Genomic DNA, 22,117 nt, shown 5'->3' on the forward strand with positions numbered 1-22,117 from the left:
TTTATTTAGGGCGTAACACCGAGGGTGTTACAGTGGCCTTCCATCCTGTGAGGTACCGATCTGCTTTGGCAATCAGGGGGCAAAAGCCGAAAGCCGCAGGTTAACATTGGACAAGGGTAGGCCAAGGTAAACCTGAGGGAAAGAGCCCTCCTGGCGTTGGAGGACCTGCATCATATCCTGAAGTGCTTCTCTCTGTATATGCATAGGGGTGACAGTGCTTTTGTGGAAATTGATAGCAAGGCCTGTCGCTGCCGAGAATAGGTCCAGTGTCTGCTTCAGCTTGGCTGCGTCCTCCAAGTCGCCCCATATGAGGATGATAGTGTCATCCGCATACTGTAAGACCAGGCAGGGCCCTTCCATGAGCGGGTGTCTGATGTTGCCTTCTGCCTTGATCAATTTCTGAAGAACATCAGCCATTAACAAGAATAAATATGGGGAAAGGGCGTCACCTTGACGGAGGCCTCGGCGGCATTGTATCCATGGACCAGGAATCCCATTGACCGTCACAGCAGACCGTGAACTCGCCAGTAGTTGCTGCATCCATCTTCTCCACAAAACAGGGAACCCCGGGCATGGAGAACTGCATCTAGACTATCCCAGTTGACAGAATCAAATGCTTTGGCGAAGTCCAGCTTGATGACGAGTGTAGGGGCTTTCCTTTTGTAGCAGCACTGTACCAGCTCGGTTGCATAGACGAAGTTCTCAGAGATGGATCTCCCATTGATGAACCCTGTTTGATCAATATCAATCAGCTTGGGCACTTGGTTCTACAGTCTAGTGGTCAGGATCTTGGTTAGAATCTTCACTGGACAATTCTATAATGACATCGGTCGAAAAGCGTTGAGGGTGAGTGCTGGGGTTGTTTTGGGTACGAGGACGATCACTTCCCTGTTGATGCGCTCCAGGTCCACGGCTCTACAGTAGAAAGCCTGTAAGAACTCCATCATAGCCCTTTTGGTTGTGTCCCAGGTAGCAGCATAGAAGCTGGGACCAAGGCCATCCGGTCTCGGGGCGCTGGTAGAGTTCATGTTGCGGATCGCTTGTTTCGCCTCGCCTTTAGAGAAGGGGGCGATCAGTGGAGCCTCCTCGGCCTGATCAACATGAGAGTAGAGCGTCTAGAGGTTGAAACCCCAGGAGCTGACGGTGACTCTCCCCAGGATGGTGGTGTAGTAATCTGTGAGAGCCGTCGTCTTGTCGCTGTGTGCAATCAGCGTCGCACCGTTGATCTCCAGGTGGTGTATTTGACTGCACCGCGCTTTTGTTGTTGCCCTCGCCTAGAAAAACTCGGTGTTTGCATCGCCTTCCTAGAGGGCGCGAAACTTCCCGCGCTGTTTCCAGTAGGCAGAGCGTTGGTTGATGAACAGCGCTAGGCGGTCGCGGCAAAGCTGACGAAGACATCGTTCACCTGCAGAAAGATTTCTCCACTCTTCGAACATATCAAAGAGTAGGATTAGAAACGAGCAGTTGTGGAAAATATCAGATGGACTGCGGTGTTTGCGTGCCCAGAGTTTAGCTGCATGTCTGACCGCTTTGATCCGTGCCACCAGGGCACCGGCAACGTCAGTAGCATTCGTCCAACAATGCGACCAGGCAGGCAGGACCGAGGGGAGGAAGGCAGGGTTTTTCAGCCAAGCGTTCTCGAAACGGAAAAGGTGAGCCTTAGGGATGGAGGTGGGAACGGTCACCAAGAGGGGGATATGATCGGAGGGGTTGCCTAGGCGCGAGGAGAGGGAGGTGTTGGGAAACCTAGAGCAGAACTCAGTGTTAACGAACGCTCTATCCAGACGAGCCAGGGTAGGAGAGTCCCTCTTGCTACTCCAAGTGTAAAGCCTGTCGAGCAGGGGGAGTTCAACAAGGCCGAGCTCATCGATGAGACCATTGAACCTGTTGGCCAACGACCAATTGAAACCCGTGTGTTCTTATCAGCGGGGGAGCGGGTCAGGTTGTAGTCTCCAATGGTCACCCAGGCGTATTCCTGGGGAGGATGGATGTGTCTGAGTTCAGATAGGAAGGCGCCAGTTTCGCTGTGGTTAGAGGGGGCATAGACATTGGTCAGACGGAAGGTGTAGTTAGTGGTGGTAGAAGAGAAGGGGATGGTGAGGGTGTAGGTGCCCAGCAGAGGTGTCCCTACGGAGAGGACAGGAGGGTTCCAGGCGATGATCAAGCCGCCATGGGATCCTGTTGCTGGGACAGTGAGGAAATCGGTAAGAGGGGGGAGGAAGGAAAAATCTGCTCTTGACGGGGGTCAGGGTGTCAAGCTTCGTTTCCTGAAGACACAATGTGAGGGTGCGAGATTGAGATTACATCACGGACAGCATCACATTTTTCAGATTGGCCGAGGCCACGAACGTTCCAGGAGAGCATGGAGTAAGCGAAGCGCATTTGATTGTGATTCATTCTAAAACAAGAATTACAAACCGAACTAGAGGTACAAGGGGACCAGAGGAAGCAGAGGACTCACAAACCTAACCAGATGAACTGGCCTAACATGCTTACACAACGACACAGAACTAAACATGATAACAGGGTAAACAACTAAGGTACGTTGCTATAAATGTTTTCATGTTTGCAAGCCGTAAGTGTTTTATCTAAATTTTGCATATGTTTCACACACATATTTTTAAGTGTATGTTTCATTTGATTGAGCCGTACGTTACATCCACCTATTTCATATCTCTGAGATAGAGAGTCATGCGGCACAGGGATGAGGCGTGGCGAGCCAGGGCCGGGGATGGGGTCAGGCACGTGACAGAGGAGGTGCGTGTGTCCGCACGGGCGCTTCTCTCCAGACGTCCGGACGCTATCAAATTATCAAAATACATTACTTTGAATCGAAGTCCACGTATGAGTAGACTATGTCATTGTGAGTACGTGACTCGTTTCCGAATTCTTTTTCTTATCTGAGGCTGAGCACCAGTTTCTGAATTCTGGCTAAAGTGCAGTGTGCACGGCGGCTGAACTATTCGAACGCGCGATCAAATGCCGCCGCCCCAAGCCGCGACCCCTCTTGCCATCCTCTACCGCTTCCTCTCGTCGCCGTCTCCCTCGCCGGTGCCCGAGCTACTTCGCGTCCACGCGCTCGCCGTCACCTCGGGCCTCTACCAACGCCCCGACCTCGCCGCAAAGCTCGTCTCCGCCTACTCCTCCGCGGGGCGCCCCGGGCTCGCGGCGCTCGCCTTCTCGGCTTCTCCTCGTCCCGACGCATTCCTCTGGAACTCCCTCATCCGCACCCACCACTGCGCCTCCGACTTCGTGGCCGCGCTCGCCGCCCACCGCCGCATGCTCGCCTCTGGCGCGCGTCCTTCCCCCTTCACCGCGCCGCTCGCCGCCTCCGAGCTCGGCGCGCTCGGCGTCGGCGCCTCCGTGCACGCGTACTGCGTCAGGTACGGCCTCCTCGTAGGCGATGGCGGTTCCCTTCGCCGTCGCATCTTCTCTGGTGTACATGTACGCTAGGTGCGGCGTCGTCGGAGACGCCGTGAAGGTGTTCAAGGAAATGGCCGAGAGGGATGTGGTCGCGTGGACCGCGGTGGTATCAGGGTGTCTGCGGAACGGGGAGAGTGGGGATGGGTTGCGCTACCTGGTAGAGATGGTCAGGCTTGCAGGTGATGGCGAGGCGAGGCCAAACTCACGGACGATGGAGAGTGGCTTGGTGGCGTGCGGGGTGCTAGATGAGCTGAACTCTGGTGGATGCTTGCACGGGTATGTAGTGAAGGTCGGGGTTGGCGATTCCCCCTTGGTAATTTCTGCCCTCTTCTCTATGTACTCGAAGTGTCAAAGCACTGAGGGTGCATGCACTTTATTGCCAGAGAAAGACGTGGTTTCCTGGACAAGTTTGATTGGAATATACTGCGGGAGAGGGCTTATTAGGGAGGCTATGGAGTTGTTCCAGGAGATGAGGGAGTCAGGATTGCAGCCAGATGAGGTTCTCGTTAGTTGTCTGCTCTCTGGGTTGGGTAACAGTGGCAATGTACACGGAGGGAAGGCATTCCATGCGGTTATAACCAAGAGAAACTTTGGAGATAGTGTTTTGGTTGGAAATGCTTTGATATCAATGTATGGAAAATTTGAATTGGTGGACAATGCAGGCAGAGTTTTTAGATTGTTGCGTCAACAAGATGTGGACTCATGGAACTTGATGATTGTAGCATATTGCAAAGCTGGATGTGATGTCAAATGCTTGGAGCTGTATCGTGAGATGCAGTTCAGAGATAAGTATGAATTCCTGTGTGGTATCAACAGCTTGGTTTCTGCAATCTCTTCTTGCTCACGGCTAGTGGAACTAAGACTAGGTCGATCAGCACACTGTTATTCAATCAAGCACTTGCTTGATGAGGATTCATCAGTTGCAAATGTTTTAATTGGCATGTATGGGAGGTGCGGAAAGTTTGATCATGCATGCAAAATATTTGGCCTGGCCAAACTGAAGGGGGATGTTGTCACATGGAATACACTGATATCTTGCTATGCTCATCTGGGACATTCAAATGCTGCGGTGTCACTGTATGATCAAATACTCACTGAAGGCTTGACACCCAACTCAACAACCTTGATCACTGTCATTTCAGCTTGTGCAAACTTGGTTGCATTGGAACGTGGAGAGAAGATACATTCTTACGTTAAAGAAATGGGGTGGGACTACAATGTATCAATCAACACAGCACTTATGGACATGTATGCTAAATGTGGGCAGCTTGGAATTGCAAGAAGGATTTTTGATTCTATGCTTCAACATGATGTTGTTGCATGGAATGTTATGATATCAGGGTACGGGATGCATGGGGAAGCAAAACAAGCATTAGAATTATTTGGTAAGATGGAAGGAGGAAGTATTAAGCCTAATGGTGTCACCTTTCTTGCTATTCTATCTGCTTGCTGCCATTCAGGGCTTCTTGAGGAGGGCAGGAAGCTGTTCACAAGAATGGGAAAATACTCACTTGAGCCTAACCTGAAGCATTACGCCTGCATGGTGGATCTCCTTGGGAAATCTGGGCATCTCCAAGAAGCAGAAGATATGGTTTTAGCCATGCCAGTAGAACCTATGGCGGGATATGGGGAACTTTGCTTAGTGCCTGCAAATTGCATGACAACTTTGAGATGGGTTTAAGGATTGCAAAAAAGGCATTTGCTTCTGACCCAGAAAATGAGGGATATTACATTTTAATATCTAATTCTTATGGCAGTGCTAAAAAATGGGATGAGATAGAGAAACTAAGAGAAACGATGAAGAATCATGGAGTTCAAAAAGGTGTAGGTTGGAGTGCAGTTGATTATTGTGGGTGACTTCAATTTCAGTTATGCTCTTTCTGTACTCATAATTACATTCTTTTGCAAAACAGATAGTGGTCTCATAGACAGAAGTACAAATTTGCTGATGGATGAAACTATTTGTTTGTTAGCACTAATCTTAGGTAAATGCTTGGAAGATCTGGGCATATGGATGATTTGAATGGCATAAAGTAAGATTGTCGGGATTTGAGGCCAAATGGCTAACTGTCTCGGAAGCAAAATATGTGAATGCTTACATTATAAGGCCATAAAACAGGTGACCGTTCTGCATTTTGGAGAATGCACAAACTGCTAATTTAAATAGAAGTGGAAATTGCTCGGTTAAAGTTGTGATTGTGCACATAATAGACCTGTGTGCCAGGCTGGCTGTGGCATAGTAGATGCAAGGTAGTAGATTTCGCTATGATGCAGGCTGAAGAAGCACACTGGTCGATATTATTTGGCCATGATCATAGTGTCAGTGTCACTATTGCAGTTTGCTGTAAGAAGTACTGATTGCTACATTTTTGTCATGATTATGGTGCCAGTGTCACTATTGCAGTTTTCTGCAAGAAGTACTGAGCTAGTATTATGTTGCTACAGTTGTCAGTTGCAAAAGAATGACACATATCTGAAATTGTGTACACGATTGCTTATGATAAGGTAACTTCGTTCTGCCCGTGGGTCTAATTTTTTTAATATTCTGTCTGTAACCCTGATAGCTTCCTTATCTGTTTCATTCATCCTGTTCGCTTATGCTGAAATTTGGCTTATGCTGATGCTTATGCTGAAATGTTGTGAGAGGAAAATACTGTTCCATGGCTGAAAAGTAGCGCTGAATAAGTTCAAGTTTTTTTTTACTATTTACACTATTTATGGGCAGAAGGGCGGGCCTGGTGCAAGCGGTAGAGTCTTACCGCCTGTGACCGGAAGGTCTCAGGTTCGAGTCGCGGTCTCCTCGCATTACACAGGCGAGGGTAAGGCTGGCTACGGTACTCGCGCTACAGTGAGACAGAAAGGATGGAGAAAGGAAACCGGCTTCTTACTACAGTGTTATGTCAGATAAACCGGAGCCGGTAGAAGCCGTGGCAAACGGGGCCACTCGATGAGGGTGAGATGAAGTCATGACTCATGAACGCGGTCGATCCGTAACTGGCTCCACTCGGGTACCCGTGGCAACAGCAACACAAACTGAAAATCTCTGACCAACTTGTCGTTCTTTTAAACTGTCTGTTGATGACGTATGGCTGACTGAGCACGTCTGGACTCGTCGTGCGGGCCTGAAAGAATATAAATGCAAGCTGACACCTTATAGATTACAAATGGCATCTTGTACTTTCAGATATTCATATTCATGTGTTCAAAAAAAAAAAGATATTCATATTCATGTTCATCATGACAGGCACAGTGTATCTTCACAAACCTTGCTCGAGAAGCCTGCATCTCCATCTTTCTTGACCATAGGAAAAGATAACCCTTCATCAACAGAACAAAAATATCTGCTACTCCTTTAGTCCTTTTCTCCTCCTATATTCAGATATAAGCTCTTTACGTTTAAAAAAAATATCAGATATAAGCTCTGACGTCGCTTAATCACGTGTGGAGCAGGACCTGAACCTTCTAGCACCTTCTCCGACTCACGTCCCCTTCGGAATCGATGCTCTTCTCAAAATCCTCGGCGCCAGCCATCTACCAACGGATGGTCGCAACGGCCCGCGACGTCGCAATCGCGGCGCACGTTACCACGCCTTTTTTCTCATAAAAACAACGAGAAAAACAGGGTTCACCACGAGCCAACACAAAAGAGTAATCTTGAAGCATATGCCGTGTGTTGGTACGAGAAGTTTAGATGACTTAGAATAAAATTAGACTATATACAACTACTTATATAAAGGAATGACGTGGCATGCTGAATATATGTGTTAGTGAGTTGTATTATATATGCTAAACGTAAGTCACAAGGATGATTTGTCTCGATGACATGGATATCATAAATATATGTGTTAGTGAGTTATATTATATATGTTAGTGGACTGCTTAAGTGGATAGCTTGCATGTGAAGATAGATTGTTAGTGGGATTTAGGATTATAAGAGATATAGATAGATAGATATCTATAACTATAATATTTAAGACCTAAAATTTTATCTTTTTTCATCCACCTTCCCCTAGTTATCTTAATAATAGAGAGTTTTTTCTGTCTTAGCCAATATTTCATTCCATTTTTTCATCCACCTCTACCTAAGTGGAGATTTTCTTTCGTCCCGTCTTTTTATTTGATCCGAACTTATGACCCATACTCATATGAGTTAGAATAACTTGCGACTAGCGATGATAGATATAAGATCCATTTCCAATATTATTGGGTCACGCCCTTTGTATCTCGTACGTGACCAGAACTCATGAACTACGCTGAAAACTCACGTCTAGGGATGATACAGAGTCTAACTTTTATAGTATTAGATTCCATTGCAACGCGCGTGTACATCTGCCAGTAAAGATTAAAAAAATGCAGCAGCACTTATAGAATTTTTTTGAAACTCAACACTCATAGATTTGATGGACTCGATCCGACGCCACCGTCCCTTTGTTCGTTTTCTCTCAAGACAGGGGGTTGAGAGGTTAAATCCCCTACTCGTCAAAATCGTTTCCAATCCCCTCTAACCCAAACCGATTCTCTGGTTTTAGGGATGAAACGAATAAGGCCTCAAAGCAACTCCAACTAAGCTCCTACTTGAGCCTTTGTCCTATTTTTTTGAACTCAAACACATGAAAAATCTCTCCAATCAAGTCACTATTCAAGCTCTGATGGATGAGGGACTCTCATTTCTCTCTTATGAACCTTAGATGTAGGAGCTCCTCATCCTTCCCTCTACTCCTTTCTCTCTTTTTTATAAAGCTGACAAATAGGAACAATGAACAGAGCTCGTGGCAACAAAGTGTAAAGTAGGTAAAATTTAGAAGATTGGTTAGAGCGCGCCGAGAAACAGAGGATGACATATGGTCAATATAGGGAGAATTTGAAGGAATATAGGGAGACAAAATTTGAGGGTTTTTGTTGGAACCCTTAGCGGAGGGTAATCCCGTCATTTGCCTGGCGCCGCTGTGGATCAATAAAACTGCAATGGACGCCAAACGAAAAGGCCCAACAGATTTCGTCTCCCTTTCGTCCTCTCTCTCCATTAACTCCGCCCCGCCCTCGTGTGCGTGTTATCTATCCACCCATCGTTCCGCCTCCCTTTCGCCGCCCGCCGCATCGCTTTTTAGGGTTTTCTCGCTCCTCCTGCTCCCCCGTCCCCTCGCTCCCCTCTAGCGCACGCGCGTCGACGAGCCCGTCCCGGCCGGCAGCCGCGCAGCACTCCGCCGCCGCCACTCACCACAAAGGCGTGATGGGGAACAGCGACGCCGCATCGCCCGCATCGGCGGCCGCCACGCGCGACGCCAAGAAGAAGAGGGTAAGAGGGGTTGTTGGCCTTTGGGGTTGGGGTCGGGATGATCTCTCTGGTTCGATTCGGGGCGAGGGGTTCCCGGTTGGTTTGGATTTGATTTGATTCCGCCGCTTGCTGATCTGATCTGAGTTCTGTGTTTTTTTTCTCCGGGGTGCGCCTTGCAGGGGAACCGCTCGGCGGCGAAGCTGAAGCAGAGCAAGCGCGAGACGCGCCGCGGGCAGTTTCTGTCCAAGGGGCAAGGTCTGATCTCATGCCTGGTCTGTGCGTTGTATTAATATGTGTTTGTGATTTTGGGGATTTCGGTCTTTGTATTGGGGATTCGTCAGTGGCAGTGGCAGTGGCAGTGGCAGTGGTGTGTATGCGGGAGTTGATCTCTCCATGCGTCGTTGATCTCTCCATGTGTCGGATCAAGGTTTTATATACAAGTTATGATCTGTTCTGTGAGAAGTACGTTATGATCTTCTCTGAGACATAGTTCTGGATTTTTTTTGTTTTTCAGGTGCTGCTTCTGAATGATATATATCTTTTTGTTGATTGGGGTGATTTAGCTGTAAAGTTAAGTTTGTGTTTTTGTTGTGGATTCGTTTAAAATCTGATATATTCTTTCGTTTTGGATTGGTCCAGGCAATGATGCCAAGGTTGCAACTTCGCCAACAGGAGCAGGTTCAAATGCTGGCTCACCCATCCTTGCTTCCCCGCACCCTCCACTTCCTCGTCGCCGGGTTGATTCCAGATCAAGGGGTAGTGATCCGGACGACAGGGAGGAGGCTGGTGCTGCTGGCCTTGAGGTAGACGGCAGTGGCCTTGACTCCCCAGGCTCAGACAAGTCCCAAGGTGGTGACTGCCCTCAGAGGAAGGGGTTCTCTGGCAATGGCGGTGGCCGCAGCCTCAGCAGTGGAAGCAGTGTATGGTCCAGCTCAAGGAGTGTGAGTGATGCTGAGGAGGATTCAGGCGGCCCTGAGGATGAGAGTGAGGTCTTCGATGATTGGGAAATGGCTGCTGATGCGCTTTATGTCGAAGACAGTTCTTGTAACCAGAGTTCAGGTCCCACGCCGACACCCCCACCAGCTCTGACCACTGCAGCACCTGCCCATGCAGCAAGACCAGAACCGATTCGAAGCAAGACAAGGGCTTGGGCACCAGATGACATATTTCGACCACAGAGCTTACCCAGCATATCCAAGCAGGCCAGCTTCCCAGCAAGCATTGGTAACCGCTGGCCGGAGATGGGAATGAGTGCTGTACAGCAGGGAATTCTTTCATTGCCGCTGTCATGCCCCATTTGCTGCGATGATCTTGACCCGACGGATTCGAGCTTCTGCCCCTGCCCTTGTGGGTTTCACATGTGCCTCTTCTGCCACAACAGGATCAAGTTGGAAGATGGGCGCTGCCCAGGTTGCAGGAAGCAATACAACACAGTTTCTGCAGCAGAAGGCGGTGGAGGTGGCGCAAAAGCAGCAGTTGGGACTGGACGAGAGATGGAAAAGCGGCTATCCCGTTCTTGTAGCATGGGTCCAAGTTACTAGACTGCCAGGGTTATACTAGTTCTATGTTGTAGCTCTACCCATTGCATGTTACTGTCAGATATGCTCGTTTTTTGCGTATCGTCTGCTTTTGATATAAAGAAATGTGAATATTGGAATAGGTGCTGAATCCATATAGACTTGTCCAGAAACTCAGCTTTTTTAGACTGTTCCCGTTGCATGTGATGCATATGTTGCTGGAGAGGACTGTTTGTTGCTTACAGTTTGTGAGATAATATATGCCATATAAGGTGACTGTTATGTCCTTATATCTATAAGTATATGAGCACTTGAGCGGTAACTGTTGTTTATTTAATGGTAGACATTAAATTTAGGTATTTGCAATCTCATTCTTTGTTTTGGATTTATTATCTATGCTCTTTATCTGTTGGTTGTACTTGATTTGATCTGCTGAGTGTACGTTCTAGTACTGTGCATTGTTTGTTTGTTGGGCTTCTCTACTTTTACTATGGGCCTGATCTTTTGCACATAGCATTAAAATGGAGCTGATCTTAGTTGACATTTCACTGCTACTTACCAGTCTTCGTGTTCTTATTATTCTGCTAAAGGCAAGAAGGGATGAAATCATATTGTAAGTTGGTATTATATTATGTCTTTTCTTCCTTAGCCTGATCTTCTAGTTCATTGTGTATTTTGTGTATATCCATGTATCTAACCATGAACCTTATGTCTTATCCATTTGACTAGTGACTTTGGGTATCAACATGGTCTCCAGAATTCAGCTTTGACTAGTACTTCCTGTTGCATTAATATGTTGAATATAGCAACAGTATACTTCTAAAGAAGGGCGGGCCTGGTGCAAGCGGTAGAGTCTTACCGCCTGTGACCGGAAGGTCCCGGGTTCGAGTCGCGGTCTCCTCGCATTGCACAGGCAAGGGTAAGGCTTGCCACTAACACCCTTCCCCAGACCCCGCACGGAGCGGGAGCTCTCTGCACTGGGTACGCCCTTTTTTTATACTTCTTCTAAACTAAATTTCAGAACAAATCTGTGTGCATCATTTCAAAATATTTGAACTTATAAAAAGTAATATGCAACCAAATCTTAAAATTGCTGACTGAGGACAACAACAACAAAGTGATTATTTCTGACTGAAGGGCAATCAAAGGAACTTGTTACCTGTTAACCTCATATTACACTGTCAGTTCAAGCTTTCTACATGTGAGCTTGGCATGGTGTTGCCATTGCCAACTTCTCCCGAGTTACACTGGTTAGACTGTTGAAGTCTGTTGAAGTCCGGGTATATGTTGAAGTCTGGGTATTGAGAAACCCCTGTCATACCAGTCCAGGTTCGAAGGCTGGCACAAACTTAAGGGCAAAATCAGGTGGACGTCCCCCCCTGGTCTGACTCTTTTTAGCTTGCCCTTGTGTGCATGGAGATTTTGTGTCTGGACACCATAATTCATGTTCAGCTACATATATGCATTATAAATTTCTAATTGTGCTTTTCAATTTTTTTGTATTCAGTGTCTATCAAACCTAGTGTCCCTGTATGTTGAATTGTTGACTTATTTGGCAGACCTAGAATTTGTTTGGTGGACTCACATGATTTGAGGTACAAACCTTCAAAGTTCAAAGCTTTGCTTGGTGCTGTCATGGCCATTTGATTTAGCTGGAGAAGAGATTCTAGTTTAGTGAATGACATAGAAGCCTTCAATTTAGCCCTAGCTATGGTTTTGATAACAACAACAACAAAGCCTTTAAGTCCCAAACCTAGCTATGGTTTTTGTACTGAGTGAAAAGTGTTTTATCTTGAAGATATTATATAAGACTTAAATTTAGCCTTAACTATGTTTGTATTGAGTGAAAAGTGTCTTAAAAATTTTATGAACACATGTGTTGGCTCTGTTTCTTTCAAGTATCATCACCCTGGGCCGTGTCTCGTTTGTGAATGTTTGTGTCTGCTTGTCCTGGAATCCTGGTTGCTGCCAACAGTGAAGTACTTTCTTCGTCCCAAATTATAAGTCATTCCGACACTATTTGATGTAATTTTGGTCAAACTTGAGATACTTTGACTCTTCAAAAAAGTTGGAATTACTTATAATTTGGGATGGAGGGAGTAACCTATTGGTTCTTTCATTCATTGCAAATCTTGAACCATTTTTATCAGGTGTGTTTTCCTTGATGCGGGTATGAACTGAGTGGGCACCTGCGTTTCTCAAGGTAGATCGGACAGACCTTGCAGCAATTTGTTAGAATGATGGAATGGCTCTCGTCTCAGCAGATCCGATTAAATTGGCTAATCATCTTTGTGCTTGAGAAAGATATTGTAGTGAGTGGCTCTACAGATTGTGGTATCACAGAACTATGGTTTTATAAGCTAAAGAGATACAAAGCTATGATTTTATTTTTAAAAAAAAAAGGTCACGGGTGGAGTTTTTACAACTTTTAAAAGACTAGTTTTGACAAAACTATGGGTTTAGAGACTAACAAGATTTGTTATATCTAAAACACCCTGTAGCATTTGAAAACCAAAGTGCTTTGTAAAATCGTAGCATTTCTTCAATACTATAAAAATATTTTACATACAAACAGGACCTAAAGGGGGCCTAAAGAGCATGTGGGCAAAAATATTATTGCCATCGCCCGCCTGTTCTTGCAATCTTGTTCTCATTCATATGAGCTTCAAAATGCAAATCTTGGGCGAATGGTTTGCGGTCCATTAATCTGCATTGTTATCTGTCAGGTATCATGGTGGTTTTACCTCTCCTACTCCTAGTGACGCTCAGTTATCGTTCTGGGACATAATTCCTTGGTTCTTTTCTCGAGTAAAATGGGAGAGCAATCCCAAATCTCTGCTGTCAAGAAACAAGCACTATGTCGCATTTTTCAACAGTGTATTGGCACAGATGCAAAGTTTTGGAAGCACTACACGGCGCAAGCACATCATTGGTCTTGAATGACTACATCTCAGGAAGCATAGTGACGTACTGCACATGGCACAAGTAAAAGTTACTAATAGAGTTTGTTAATGAAGCCTATGCCTTCAATGGCTCCCTTCAGAATCGAATTCTGACTGACACAACAAACAAGAACAAGCAAGCGCTGCCACTTCTCGACACCAACGGACCAACCTAAGACCACTATCAGGAGAGTAGCTTGCCAACTTCCCTCTTGAGCCACAAGGTGCGCAGCCTGGGTTCATAGGAGAGAAAGATCTCCCTGTTCTCAGCATCCTTGAAAACATCAGAGGCTAATACCTTGACCTCGTCTGACACATCGGCCATGGTGTGCAGAGCCTTGATACAGCTTGAAATCGTGAACTGATCAGCATCCTTTGCTCTTTGTTCTTTGACGCGAGCTTGCTTCATTCTGAAATTCAAATAGGTCTCCATGATCTGCTGGATGTCTGGGACCTTCCGCTTCTTGCGCCTGTCTCTCTGCAGTTCTACACAAGAACTTGACTGTGCCTGTTCATCTGCTCTTTGTGGCCTTGGGTCCGCACCATGCTGTAGTCGTTCCAGCACCTCTTCATCACGATTTTGCAGCATGTCGAGATCGTCTATACCTTGGGGTCCTAATGCTGTTTGCTGAAGTAGGCTGATATTATTCCATGCCTCATTAACGCTAGTGTTACCACTAGGTCTTTCAGACAAGCCTGGGACTGTGCTGATATTGTTGCCTCCATCGTCAACATTTCCACCAACATTCTGAGGTATGCTGGAAGGCGATTTCTGTCCCCCTTCAGGAATAGGACCTATCACAGTAACATATTTATTTTAGTAAAACAAAAGGTATCAGTGTATAGCACAGTTCTTCTCCTCAGCCTTTTCCAGCTGTAGGTAGTGTGGTTATGCATGTGTGCCCGATGAGGTGGATGGAAGTGTTCACCATCAAATAACAGCTCAAGTGAGTCAAGCAATGGAAAGCTCTTGCTTTGGTACTTCCGTGCCTTGGGCATATCCTACAAAATTTAAAAGAATTTTAAGTTACCTCAGTTGCATATATATGTGATAAGAGTAGAAGAACTAAGCCCTCACCTCAATTATCTCATCCCAGATTTCATCTGTTGTTCTAACCATGGATGCACTCTGGTCCCATGAGACACCATCACGTTGGAGGACAGATTTTATCACCTTATAGTCTTTCTTCAATTGAGTCTCATGTTCCTGGATTTGCGATTTACTAAACTTTGCTTCAGGGTACCTTACAGTGAACTCCCTAACAATTTTCCTCCACCCCTCTGTTCTCCAACCGTTTGGGGTACGATAATGTGAATTATTGTTCTCATGAAGTATATCAACAAGACCCTTTTCGTACTTCATCATCCATCTTGCTCTATTTGCCATTTAACCCTGCAATAGGCCTATAAAGAAAAGTGCAATAGGTCAGAAAACATCTATTGTATTTCTCTGACAAGGCCATGAGGGAGCTAAAACTAAAATGGATAAAATGCTAAAGACAAAGCAAAGATCCACATTCAATTCAGTACTGAAATTCTAACACAAGCACAATTGAACCGTAACACTTCTATATCAAGTCAATGGCTGGTTACATGGCATTCTTGTTGGAATAAGTCAGTTCTATTGGTACCAAGACAGCTAACATATAAACCAGAACCTAACAGTATTCTCTAGCAGAGAAAGAAACATACAAATATAACTATTCATTCATGCTAAAAGCGAAGGAAGCATGAGTGCATGACAGAGTGTGATGTTAGCATATCTTTTCCCATGCCATACATTTACATACGGTGAACAAAAATGTACAAAAGAAAAGGTTATCTTCAACTGATGTCTCATCCAGAACCTACTAACATTCTATAGACCATACATTTAGCATTGCCTGCATGATGCTATGGAAAGTTAAACCTAAAAGGACGCACTTCCATCATGCGATGCTGGGTTTATGGAAGCTACGGCAGCAGCACGACAAGCCATGTGGCTGCAAGGACTAGCTAGTATGTTGATAGGAGGGAAGCTTGAGCAAGTTGCTCTGTACTATGCTGCCAACAAATCGACCATAGAATAGATGAAAATTCTAGTGTTCTGATGATTGATGAACACATAAGCACATTGATACTCGCTTCCATTTCATTCGTGAGTGCGTACGAGCTGATATACTCACCAAGACACTCAAGACCCCAACCAAAAAAGAGATATAAGCAAGTATTGCTGCTTTCTTAAGAAGATTAAGTTTCAGTAAGACAGAAATTCAGATCACAGGAACGAACAGAGTCGAGCGGCATAGCAATGCGTTGGAAGCGTCCAAGCACAAATCTTACTCCACCTGCTACTGATCAGCAACAGAGAGAGATCCACATGAACAGACGCGTCCAATTCATAAGCCCGAGACGAAGCTAATCGAACAAGTTGTATATGCCGCGCAAACAAAACCACATCCAGCAACCACAGATTCGACATCACCAACGAGCACAGAGCTAGCGTCCGCTTCGACAGCAAACGCTTATCAGCATCACCGCGTCGAATCCGGAGACTCACCGGATCGAGTCGCACTAACCCACCTGAATGTAGTCCCAGCGGATTCAAACCCGACCGGAAGGCGACCTAAACGGCGGGGGCCGCAAGAGCAGGGACAAGGCAAAGGTGGGAGCAAGTTGTAGTTACCTCCGCGCTGAGCCCGCAGGAACCAGAAGAAGCCGCAGCGGCGGGGCCGCGAGCCGCCGGTCGCCTCGAGCTCAACGGCGTCGACGCCGCGCGTGCCGCGGTTCCCAAGCGCTGCTCCGGGCCCTAGGGTTTCCCCCTTTCCCCCGCGGTTGGGTTGGTGGTGGAACCCGGCTGTTCGGTACCCGTAATCTGTCCCCAGCCAAACGGGCGGTTTTGCTAATCACGATTCGACTAGACACGAGGGTGCCTGTTTGGAAATTGGAATTGGCTGTTTCTGTTTGGAACGGAGAAATCCAAATTGAAGCCACGAAAAAAAAAGGACCAGGAACGAGATAAGGTCAGATTGCAAGATGTTGGGAGTGGCGAATGCATAAATTCGTACGACGCTACTGAGAAAGAACGCAGCGGTAAAAGAAAACATTAGCGCTAAGGGCACTCGCATTATTGACGATGGTTTCTATTCTCATTAAATGACTTGCCACGTAGGTAAAATGCTGACATGGTAACGTAATTAATGAAGAAAGAGAGCAAAAATCATAGAAATGGTTTCTTCATGAAGAAACCAGGTCTACTCTTGACCCAATGCACCAAGAAACCATGAAATCGCTATTGGGGAGAAACCACCAGTTTCTAGGGAGCTCGTGTCGCACTCCCATTGGAGAAAAAGATAGAGTTGGGAGAGAGAAAGAAAAAATAGTTATTACTCATAGAAACCATGGGTTGGAAAGCAGTACTTTTTTGATACGGTATCCTATGTTATAGAAACTACTAGTTTTTTTTATTGGGACTGCTCTAAATGATAGACTAGTTAACATCATCTATGCATTATCTATATCCAATATTAAAAAGTGATTTTTTTCCTTCAAATTTTCATCCATTGCAATCTCTTCCAAAGTGTTACGCTATTCTTGGGAGTACAAGAGTTCAAGCCGGTTTTACAATAATAAAATAGCCGTACATAATAAATTAGAGATAAGAGTCTTAATTGGTTCATTGTCTTTGAATTAAACTCACCTCTCATGCTCATATTGGTCTGTAATCTTTGTTTTTTTGGAATTAGCACAATAACTGTGTCGTTTACACCTTCATATATATGAGTGGAAGAGAAGAATTATTTGATCCCTTTGATCACATCTTTTAGAAGATCCTTGTCGCTGCAGAAAGTGACCAACATGTAAATATTTATAGTTTTGCCGTATGTTATGATCGGAGGTGCCCTAGCACTCAATAATATAGGATTTATACTGGTTTTGGCAACGTGCCCTACGTTTAGTTTGAGTCGGTCGGTAACTTTATTCCTGAGCTCAGGTGCTCGAAGTTTGCAGTGGGGTTACAAACGAGAAGGAGAAAAATGGGGGTGCAAGAGGTCCGATCGGACTCTGGTCAGAGAGGCCGAGAGTGACGAGAGCTCCGCTATGTGTTGTGTGTTCGAGCGTGTGCTCGAGGTTTGAACCTGATGGTTCTGTTGTTGTGTACTAGTGAACTTGATCGATCTGAATGAACTGTCTTTTGGGAGAGAGCGTATCCCCTTTTATAGATGAAGGGGATGGCCTTACAAGTGAGAGGGAGAGAATATGTATGCTGCTAAGTCTTACTACCCACGCCGGCGCGTACGAGATGATGGTAGGCGACCACAATACTGTTTAATGTCAGATACACGTGGGAGGTTGCATCGTCTTCTTCAGGTATGGCAGATGTCGGTGCCTGTCACACTGTTGATACACAGAGGCATGTAAGGGGGTTTACCATATTCGCCTAGTACGGTAAATACCGGCGCCCACAACACTGTCGACGCCTCAGAGGCACGTGGGGGAGCCTTATCGTATTTGTCTGGTATGGGAGTTGATGGCGCCCACAACACTATAGGGAAAAATATCAGCGCCTACAATACTGCTTGGGTTCTGTCATGTCAGGGAGGTCGCAGGGTACTTAGCTACAGGTGTACAGGGTACGATCCTCGGTATTGCGGTTGACTTGAGTGCGTTGCCTTACTTTCTCCGTCTGTTTCCTGGTCCTTACCGAGCGGGCGTCCTCGGTCGATTGGTCCCAGTCGGCTCTGATAGCGCTAGTCGGAGAGGAGCTGTAAGCAGAGGTTCGACGCATTTTCAGTCGGAGAAGCGGGTCAGAGTCAAAAGTGGTGTTTTGGCCAGGCCTTCCGGTCAGAGAGGCCGTCCGAAGGCGGGCTGGAGACCGAAGCGAGCGCTCCGGTCGGAGAGGTGGGCCGGAGTCGGAAGCGATGTCGTTCCTTCTCGGCCAGACCTTTCGGTCGGAGATTGGATCATCCTTCTGGCCTGTCGTCTAGGTATTTAGGTCGGCCCATGAGTTGCGTGTTGCTCGCAATGTTGTCTGTTGGGCTGAGCCTTTGTTGGGAAGCTGGTCCATGAGGGACCCCAGGTTTATAAACTCGACAGGAGCCCTCGAGCCCCTAGACGATTCGGGTAGAATTGTTTGGGGGATTTTTGTCTCGACGGCGGGTGCGGGCGAGCGCCCCGAGCCCCCAGGCGATTCGGGCAGAATTGTCTAGGTTTTTTTTGTGTTTGCCAGTGGGGGGAGTTTTCGTTTTGTCAGCGAGTGCGCGCGAGCGCACCCACGGGTATAGCCCTGAGCCCCCAGGCGATTCGGGCAGGATCGCCTGGGGGTTTTTATCAGCGGACGTGTGTGCGTGCATTTTAGTCAAGATAGTTAGTTTAGGGATCGGGCAAGCCAGAGCTCGTGGATCCTGACGTCGGTGCAGCCCACATAGCCGAGGCAGTTAGTTTTAGGGATCAGGCAAGACGAAGCTTGTGGATCCTGGCATCGGTGCAGTCTGCGCAGCTGAGGCAGTTAGTTTTAGGGATCAAGCGAGATAGATCTCGTGGATCCCAGCATTAGTGCAGCCCGTGTAGTCGAGGCATTTAGTTTTGGGATCAGGCGAGACGAAGCTCATGAATCCTGGCGTTAGTGCAGCTCGTGCAGTCGAGGCAGTTAGTTTTGGGTGTCTTGAGCCCTTGTGCCCCGTTGGTCATGGTAGGGGTCGGTTTTGTGTTTTGTGCGTTACCCCGTCCTTGGTTTCTCACAACTGGAGGGGCTAAGCTTTGTCGCTTGCCTCGATCGCTTGGGCTCAAGTGATGCGCTCGGTAAGCTCGCTAACGGGTATGACCGAGTGGAATCTGGGTCTGTTGTTCATGATAGGGTCGACATAGCCCTCTTGTGACATTCTACTGCTCCTTTACCTACAACCCGGTAGATGTCTGGGTCATTCCAGAGACCGACCCGGGTGGCTCGCTGGCCTCCCCTCGATGGAGATTTTGTGGGTTTGGCAGAGGTTTAGGATCGAACGAGAATGTTGAGATGACCCTATCTGTTTTGGGGCAGACTGGGCAAGGGCCGCACGTGGCTTATCTGTGTTTTTCTCCCCTGGCTCTGTTTAACGTGAGGCGACCTTGAGCCCTTCGTGGGCTAGCCTTAGTACCCCGGTCGGTCGTTGCTCATGTTGAATGAGACAACTGCCGCTTCGTGACACAACACAGAGCGTTGTGATGCATTTAGCCGCATGTGTGATGCCTTAGTTCTCGAGCCCCTGAACGATTCGGGTAGAATCGTTCGGGGGGCGCGGGCGTATGGAATGAATGCATGTATGGATGTATAAATGATTATAAAGAAAGAGCGGGGGTCGATAACGTTACCTTGATGACTCGAGCGACAAGGTTTGAAGATCTTCAATCGGAAATGTTTGACCAGGACCCGTGCTCGTCGTTCATGATGGAGTCAGCATGGCCCACATGGGGCGTCCCTTTGCTCCTTACCTATCTCTTGGCATTTTCCTGAGTTGTTCGATTGACTTAGGAAGCCCAATGGTCTCTCTTGGGTGGAGATCCCATAGTTGGGCTTTTCCAAGTCCTGCCTAGGAAGGTGGAGGGCCGCCTGCGCGTGGTGGCGCTTTAGTTCTTGCGCCCAACATGCAGTAGAGGCGGGCCATACCCAGGCCACGTCTCATTCTGACCGGGCGCTGTTCCGTCGGTCAGTGCGCGTCCCATCGATCAGGGTGCGTCCCATCATTTCTCATCCGCATTGAATGGGGGAAGGGAGAGAGTTTATCACCCTGATCCTTTGCCCTGCTTCAGCTGCTGCATTTCCTCCTTAAATAGGGGAAGGGAGAGGGTTTCTCATCATAGTCCTTTGCCTATTATCCAACTATTGCCTCTCCTCCTTCTTCCTTCTCACCAAGAGTGTCTGTATGCCGTGGCGGTTACTAAGTGAGAGAGAGGGTAAGCAAGGGGAGAACTCATAGATCCCTTCATGAATCTAGAGCGCAATTTTGAGCTGGAGGCTGCCCGAGGCGGTGTTGGTCATCTTTGCCTGAGAAGGGGCGGCTTCTGTCGAAGGAGGTGGCGTGCCGGATTCATCTACGAGGCCTTTTTTGGGATGGAGCCGTGCATGGACTCTTTCTAATGGATCTTCACCGAGCAAGCCTTGTCAGAGGGGAAGTTGCCCAGGATCGTGCTAGTGGAGGGTTTCATGCCTATAGTTGCTCAGGTTGGCCAGTTCATAAAGTTTGATAAGATATCTTCTAGCCACGGTCGTGATACCTCGATGGGCAGCGTCCCTGCCCAGGAGCTACCTCAACTGCATGAGAAGGTCAGGGGCTCCATGATCTTCTGTAGAGCATCTATGTGAGCGATGTCCTTGAGGTACCCGTTGCACTTGCCAAAGTCGAGGGAGCGGAACCGGGCGGGGTCCTTGAGGTATCCATTACGTTTGCTGAAGTCAAGGGAGCGGAACCGGGTAGGGCCCATGGCTTCTCCTTTGGCATCAGCTGATGCCACCGAGCGGCTATAGTAGTATTTGGAGTAGAAGTAGTCAGCAAATGTAATCGTTTAAGTTTGTGGAGGAGTCCCCATGTGAATAGTTTTTGTATCAATGAATACATCAGTTCTATTTTTGTGATAGAATCACTATCCGTTCCTTGTTTTTTATCCTAGCATAGCTTCATTTTTATACTTTCTTTTTCGCACCTACCCATTCGTTCCATGGGCTGTAGCTTTTAAGAACCTGGGCATGGCCCGTGGGGCTCGACTGCTCGTAACCGTAGGTCATGGCGGGGTGCGTTCGGTTAGGAGTAAGAACAAAGTCACGTAGGGTAATCAAAGGAATGGAATAGGGGACAAAGTTTTTACCATGTGATAGTAAAAAAGAGAGGTAGTATTTAGTATTGTACCCTCATGGAGCCCCCGAGCGACCTGGGCTAAAAGTGTTCGGGCTAGGGTGCTTTATAGGAGCAAGTATTCAATAAAAGCGGTAAGGCTGAATTTAGGGGAAAAATGACGTAGCTGATCAATGTTCTAAGTGTTGATGAGAACGTTGCTGTTGTTGTCCTCCTGTCAGTAGGTGCCTGATTGGATCACTTTGGTTACCGTATAGGGTCCTTCCTATGGCAGAGAGAGTTTGTGTTTTTCCATCGTTTATTGGGTCCTTCGAAGCACGAGATCATCAACTTTGAGGATCCTCCCCCTGATCTTCCTTTTGTGGTACCTGTGGAGAGTTTGTTGGTAGCAAGCGGAGCGGATGATGGTCGTCTCACGGGCCTCCTCGAGCAGGTCAACTATGTCTTGCTGAGCCTCCGTGGCTAGGTCACGGTCGAAAGCCTTCACTCTTGGGGCGTTGTGGTCAAGGTCGGAGGGCAGCACTACTTCAGCTCTATAGGCTAGGAAGAAGGGTGTGAACCCTATGGATCGGTTCGGGGTCATTCTCAGGCTCTAGAGGATTGCTGGGACCTCTACAACCCATTGCTCGACATACTTGTTGAGTCAGTCGAAGATGCGTGTCTTAAGTCCTTAGAGGATTATGCCATTGGCACGCTCGACCTGACCGTTAGTACATGGGTGTCCGACCAAGGCCCAGTCAATTCTAATGCCATATCCATCACTGAAGCCTAGGAACTTCTTCTCGGTGAAGTTAGTCCCATGGTCAGCGATGATGCAGTTAGGAACGTCGAACCGGTAGATAATGTCGAGGAAGAATTTGACCGCCTCTTCCGAGCGGATGTTGGTGATGGGCTTGGCCTCTATCCACTTGGTGAACTTGTCGACTTCTACGAGTAGGTCAGTGAAGCCGCCCGAGCCCTTTTTGAGGGGTCCTACCATGTCGAGGCCCCAGACCATGAATGGCCAGGTGATAGAGATGGTTTGAAGCTCCTGTGCTAGCAAATAAGTTTGTCGAGCATAGAATTGGCATCCCTCACACCTACGGACGACCTCCTCTGCATCTCGTAGTGCGGTGGGCCAGTAAAAACCTTGGCGAAAGGCTTTTCTGAGTA

The 22,117-nt window shown here is 47.3% G+C and overlaps 2 protein-coding genes and 1 pseudogene across 3 annotated transcripts; 2 read left to right on the forward strand and 1 right to left on the reverse strand.

Moving 5' to 3' along the window:
- The first annotated feature begins 2,979 nt into the window (after positions 1-2,979).
- LOC136494641 (pentatricopeptide repeat-containing protein At4g39952, mitochondrial-like) lies at positions 2,980-6,290 on the forward strand (annotated as a pseudogene).
- Positions 6,291-8,426: 2,136 nt separating this feature from the next.
- Positions 8,427-10,504, forward strand: LOC136493096 (uncharacterized). 2 transcript variants are annotated; one of them, XM_066489139.1, is made up of 3 exons: positions 8,427-8,719; positions 8,878-8,953; positions 9,338-10,504. In XM_066489139.1, exons 1-3 carry the CDS (start codon positions 8,654-8,656, stop codon positions 10,237-10,239), a joined length of 1,044 nt encoding a protein of 347 aa, XP_066345236.1. In that variant the 5' UTR covers positions 8,427-8,653; the 3' UTR covers positions 10,240-10,504. The 2 variants fall into 2 exon arrangements, with proteins under 2 accessions (XP_066345236.1, XP_066345237.1); XM_066489140.1 differs by lacking the exons at positions 8,427-8,719; positions 8,878-8,953 and adding an exon at positions 8,980-9,160.
- Positions 10,505-13,082: 2,578 nt separating this feature from the next.
- On the reverse strand, positions 13,083-16,036 carry LOC136493304 (uncharacterized). The gene is made up of 4 exons (XM_066489372.1): positions 15,823-16,036; positions 14,236-14,561; positions 14,087-14,159; positions 13,083-13,952 (listed from the first exon to the last, which is right to left on the reverse strand). The coding sequence occupies exons 2-4, from the start codon at positions 14,542-14,544 to the stop codon at positions 13,342-13,344; spliced, it is 993 nt and encodes a 330-aa protein (XP_066345469.1). The 5' UTR covers positions 14,545-14,561; positions 15,823-16,036; the 3' UTR covers positions 13,083-13,341.
- Positions 16,037-22,117: the final 6,081 nt, after the last annotated feature.

The sequence above is a fragment of the Miscanthus floridulus genome, chromosome 11 (assembly GCF_019320115.1).
Source record: "Miscanthus floridulus cultivar M001 chromosome 11, ASM1932011v1, whole genome shotgun sequence".
NCBI lineage: Eukaryota > Viridiplantae > Streptophyta > Magnoliopsida > Poales > Poaceae > Miscanthus > Miscanthus floridulus.

Coding starts and splice junctions, on each gene's coding strand:
- LOC136493304 (XM_066489372.1), bottom strand. CDS start 14,544: ATGGCAAATAGAGCAAGATGGATGATGAAGTACGAAAAGGGTCTTGTT. Junction 14,160..14,235: donor TCTGGGATGAGATAATTGAG/GTGAGGGCTTAG, acceptor TAAATTTTGTAG/GATATGCCCAAGGCACGGAA. Junction 13,953..14,086: donor ACTTGAGCTGTTATTTGATG/GTGAACACTTCC, acceptor TTACTGTGATAG/GTCCTATTCCTGAAGGGGGA.
- LOC136493096 (XM_066489139.1), top strand. CDS start 8,654: ATGGGGAACAGCGACGCCGCATCGCCCGCATCGGCGGCCGCCACGCGC. Junction 8,720..8,877: donor GCGACGCCAAGAAGAAGAGG/GTAAGAGGGGTT, acceptor TGCGCCTTGCAG/GGGAACCGCTCGGCGGCGAA. Junction 8,954..9,337: donor GTTTCTGTCCAAGGGGCAAG/GTCTGATCTCAT, acceptor GGATTGGTCCAG/GCAATGATGCCAAGGTTGCA.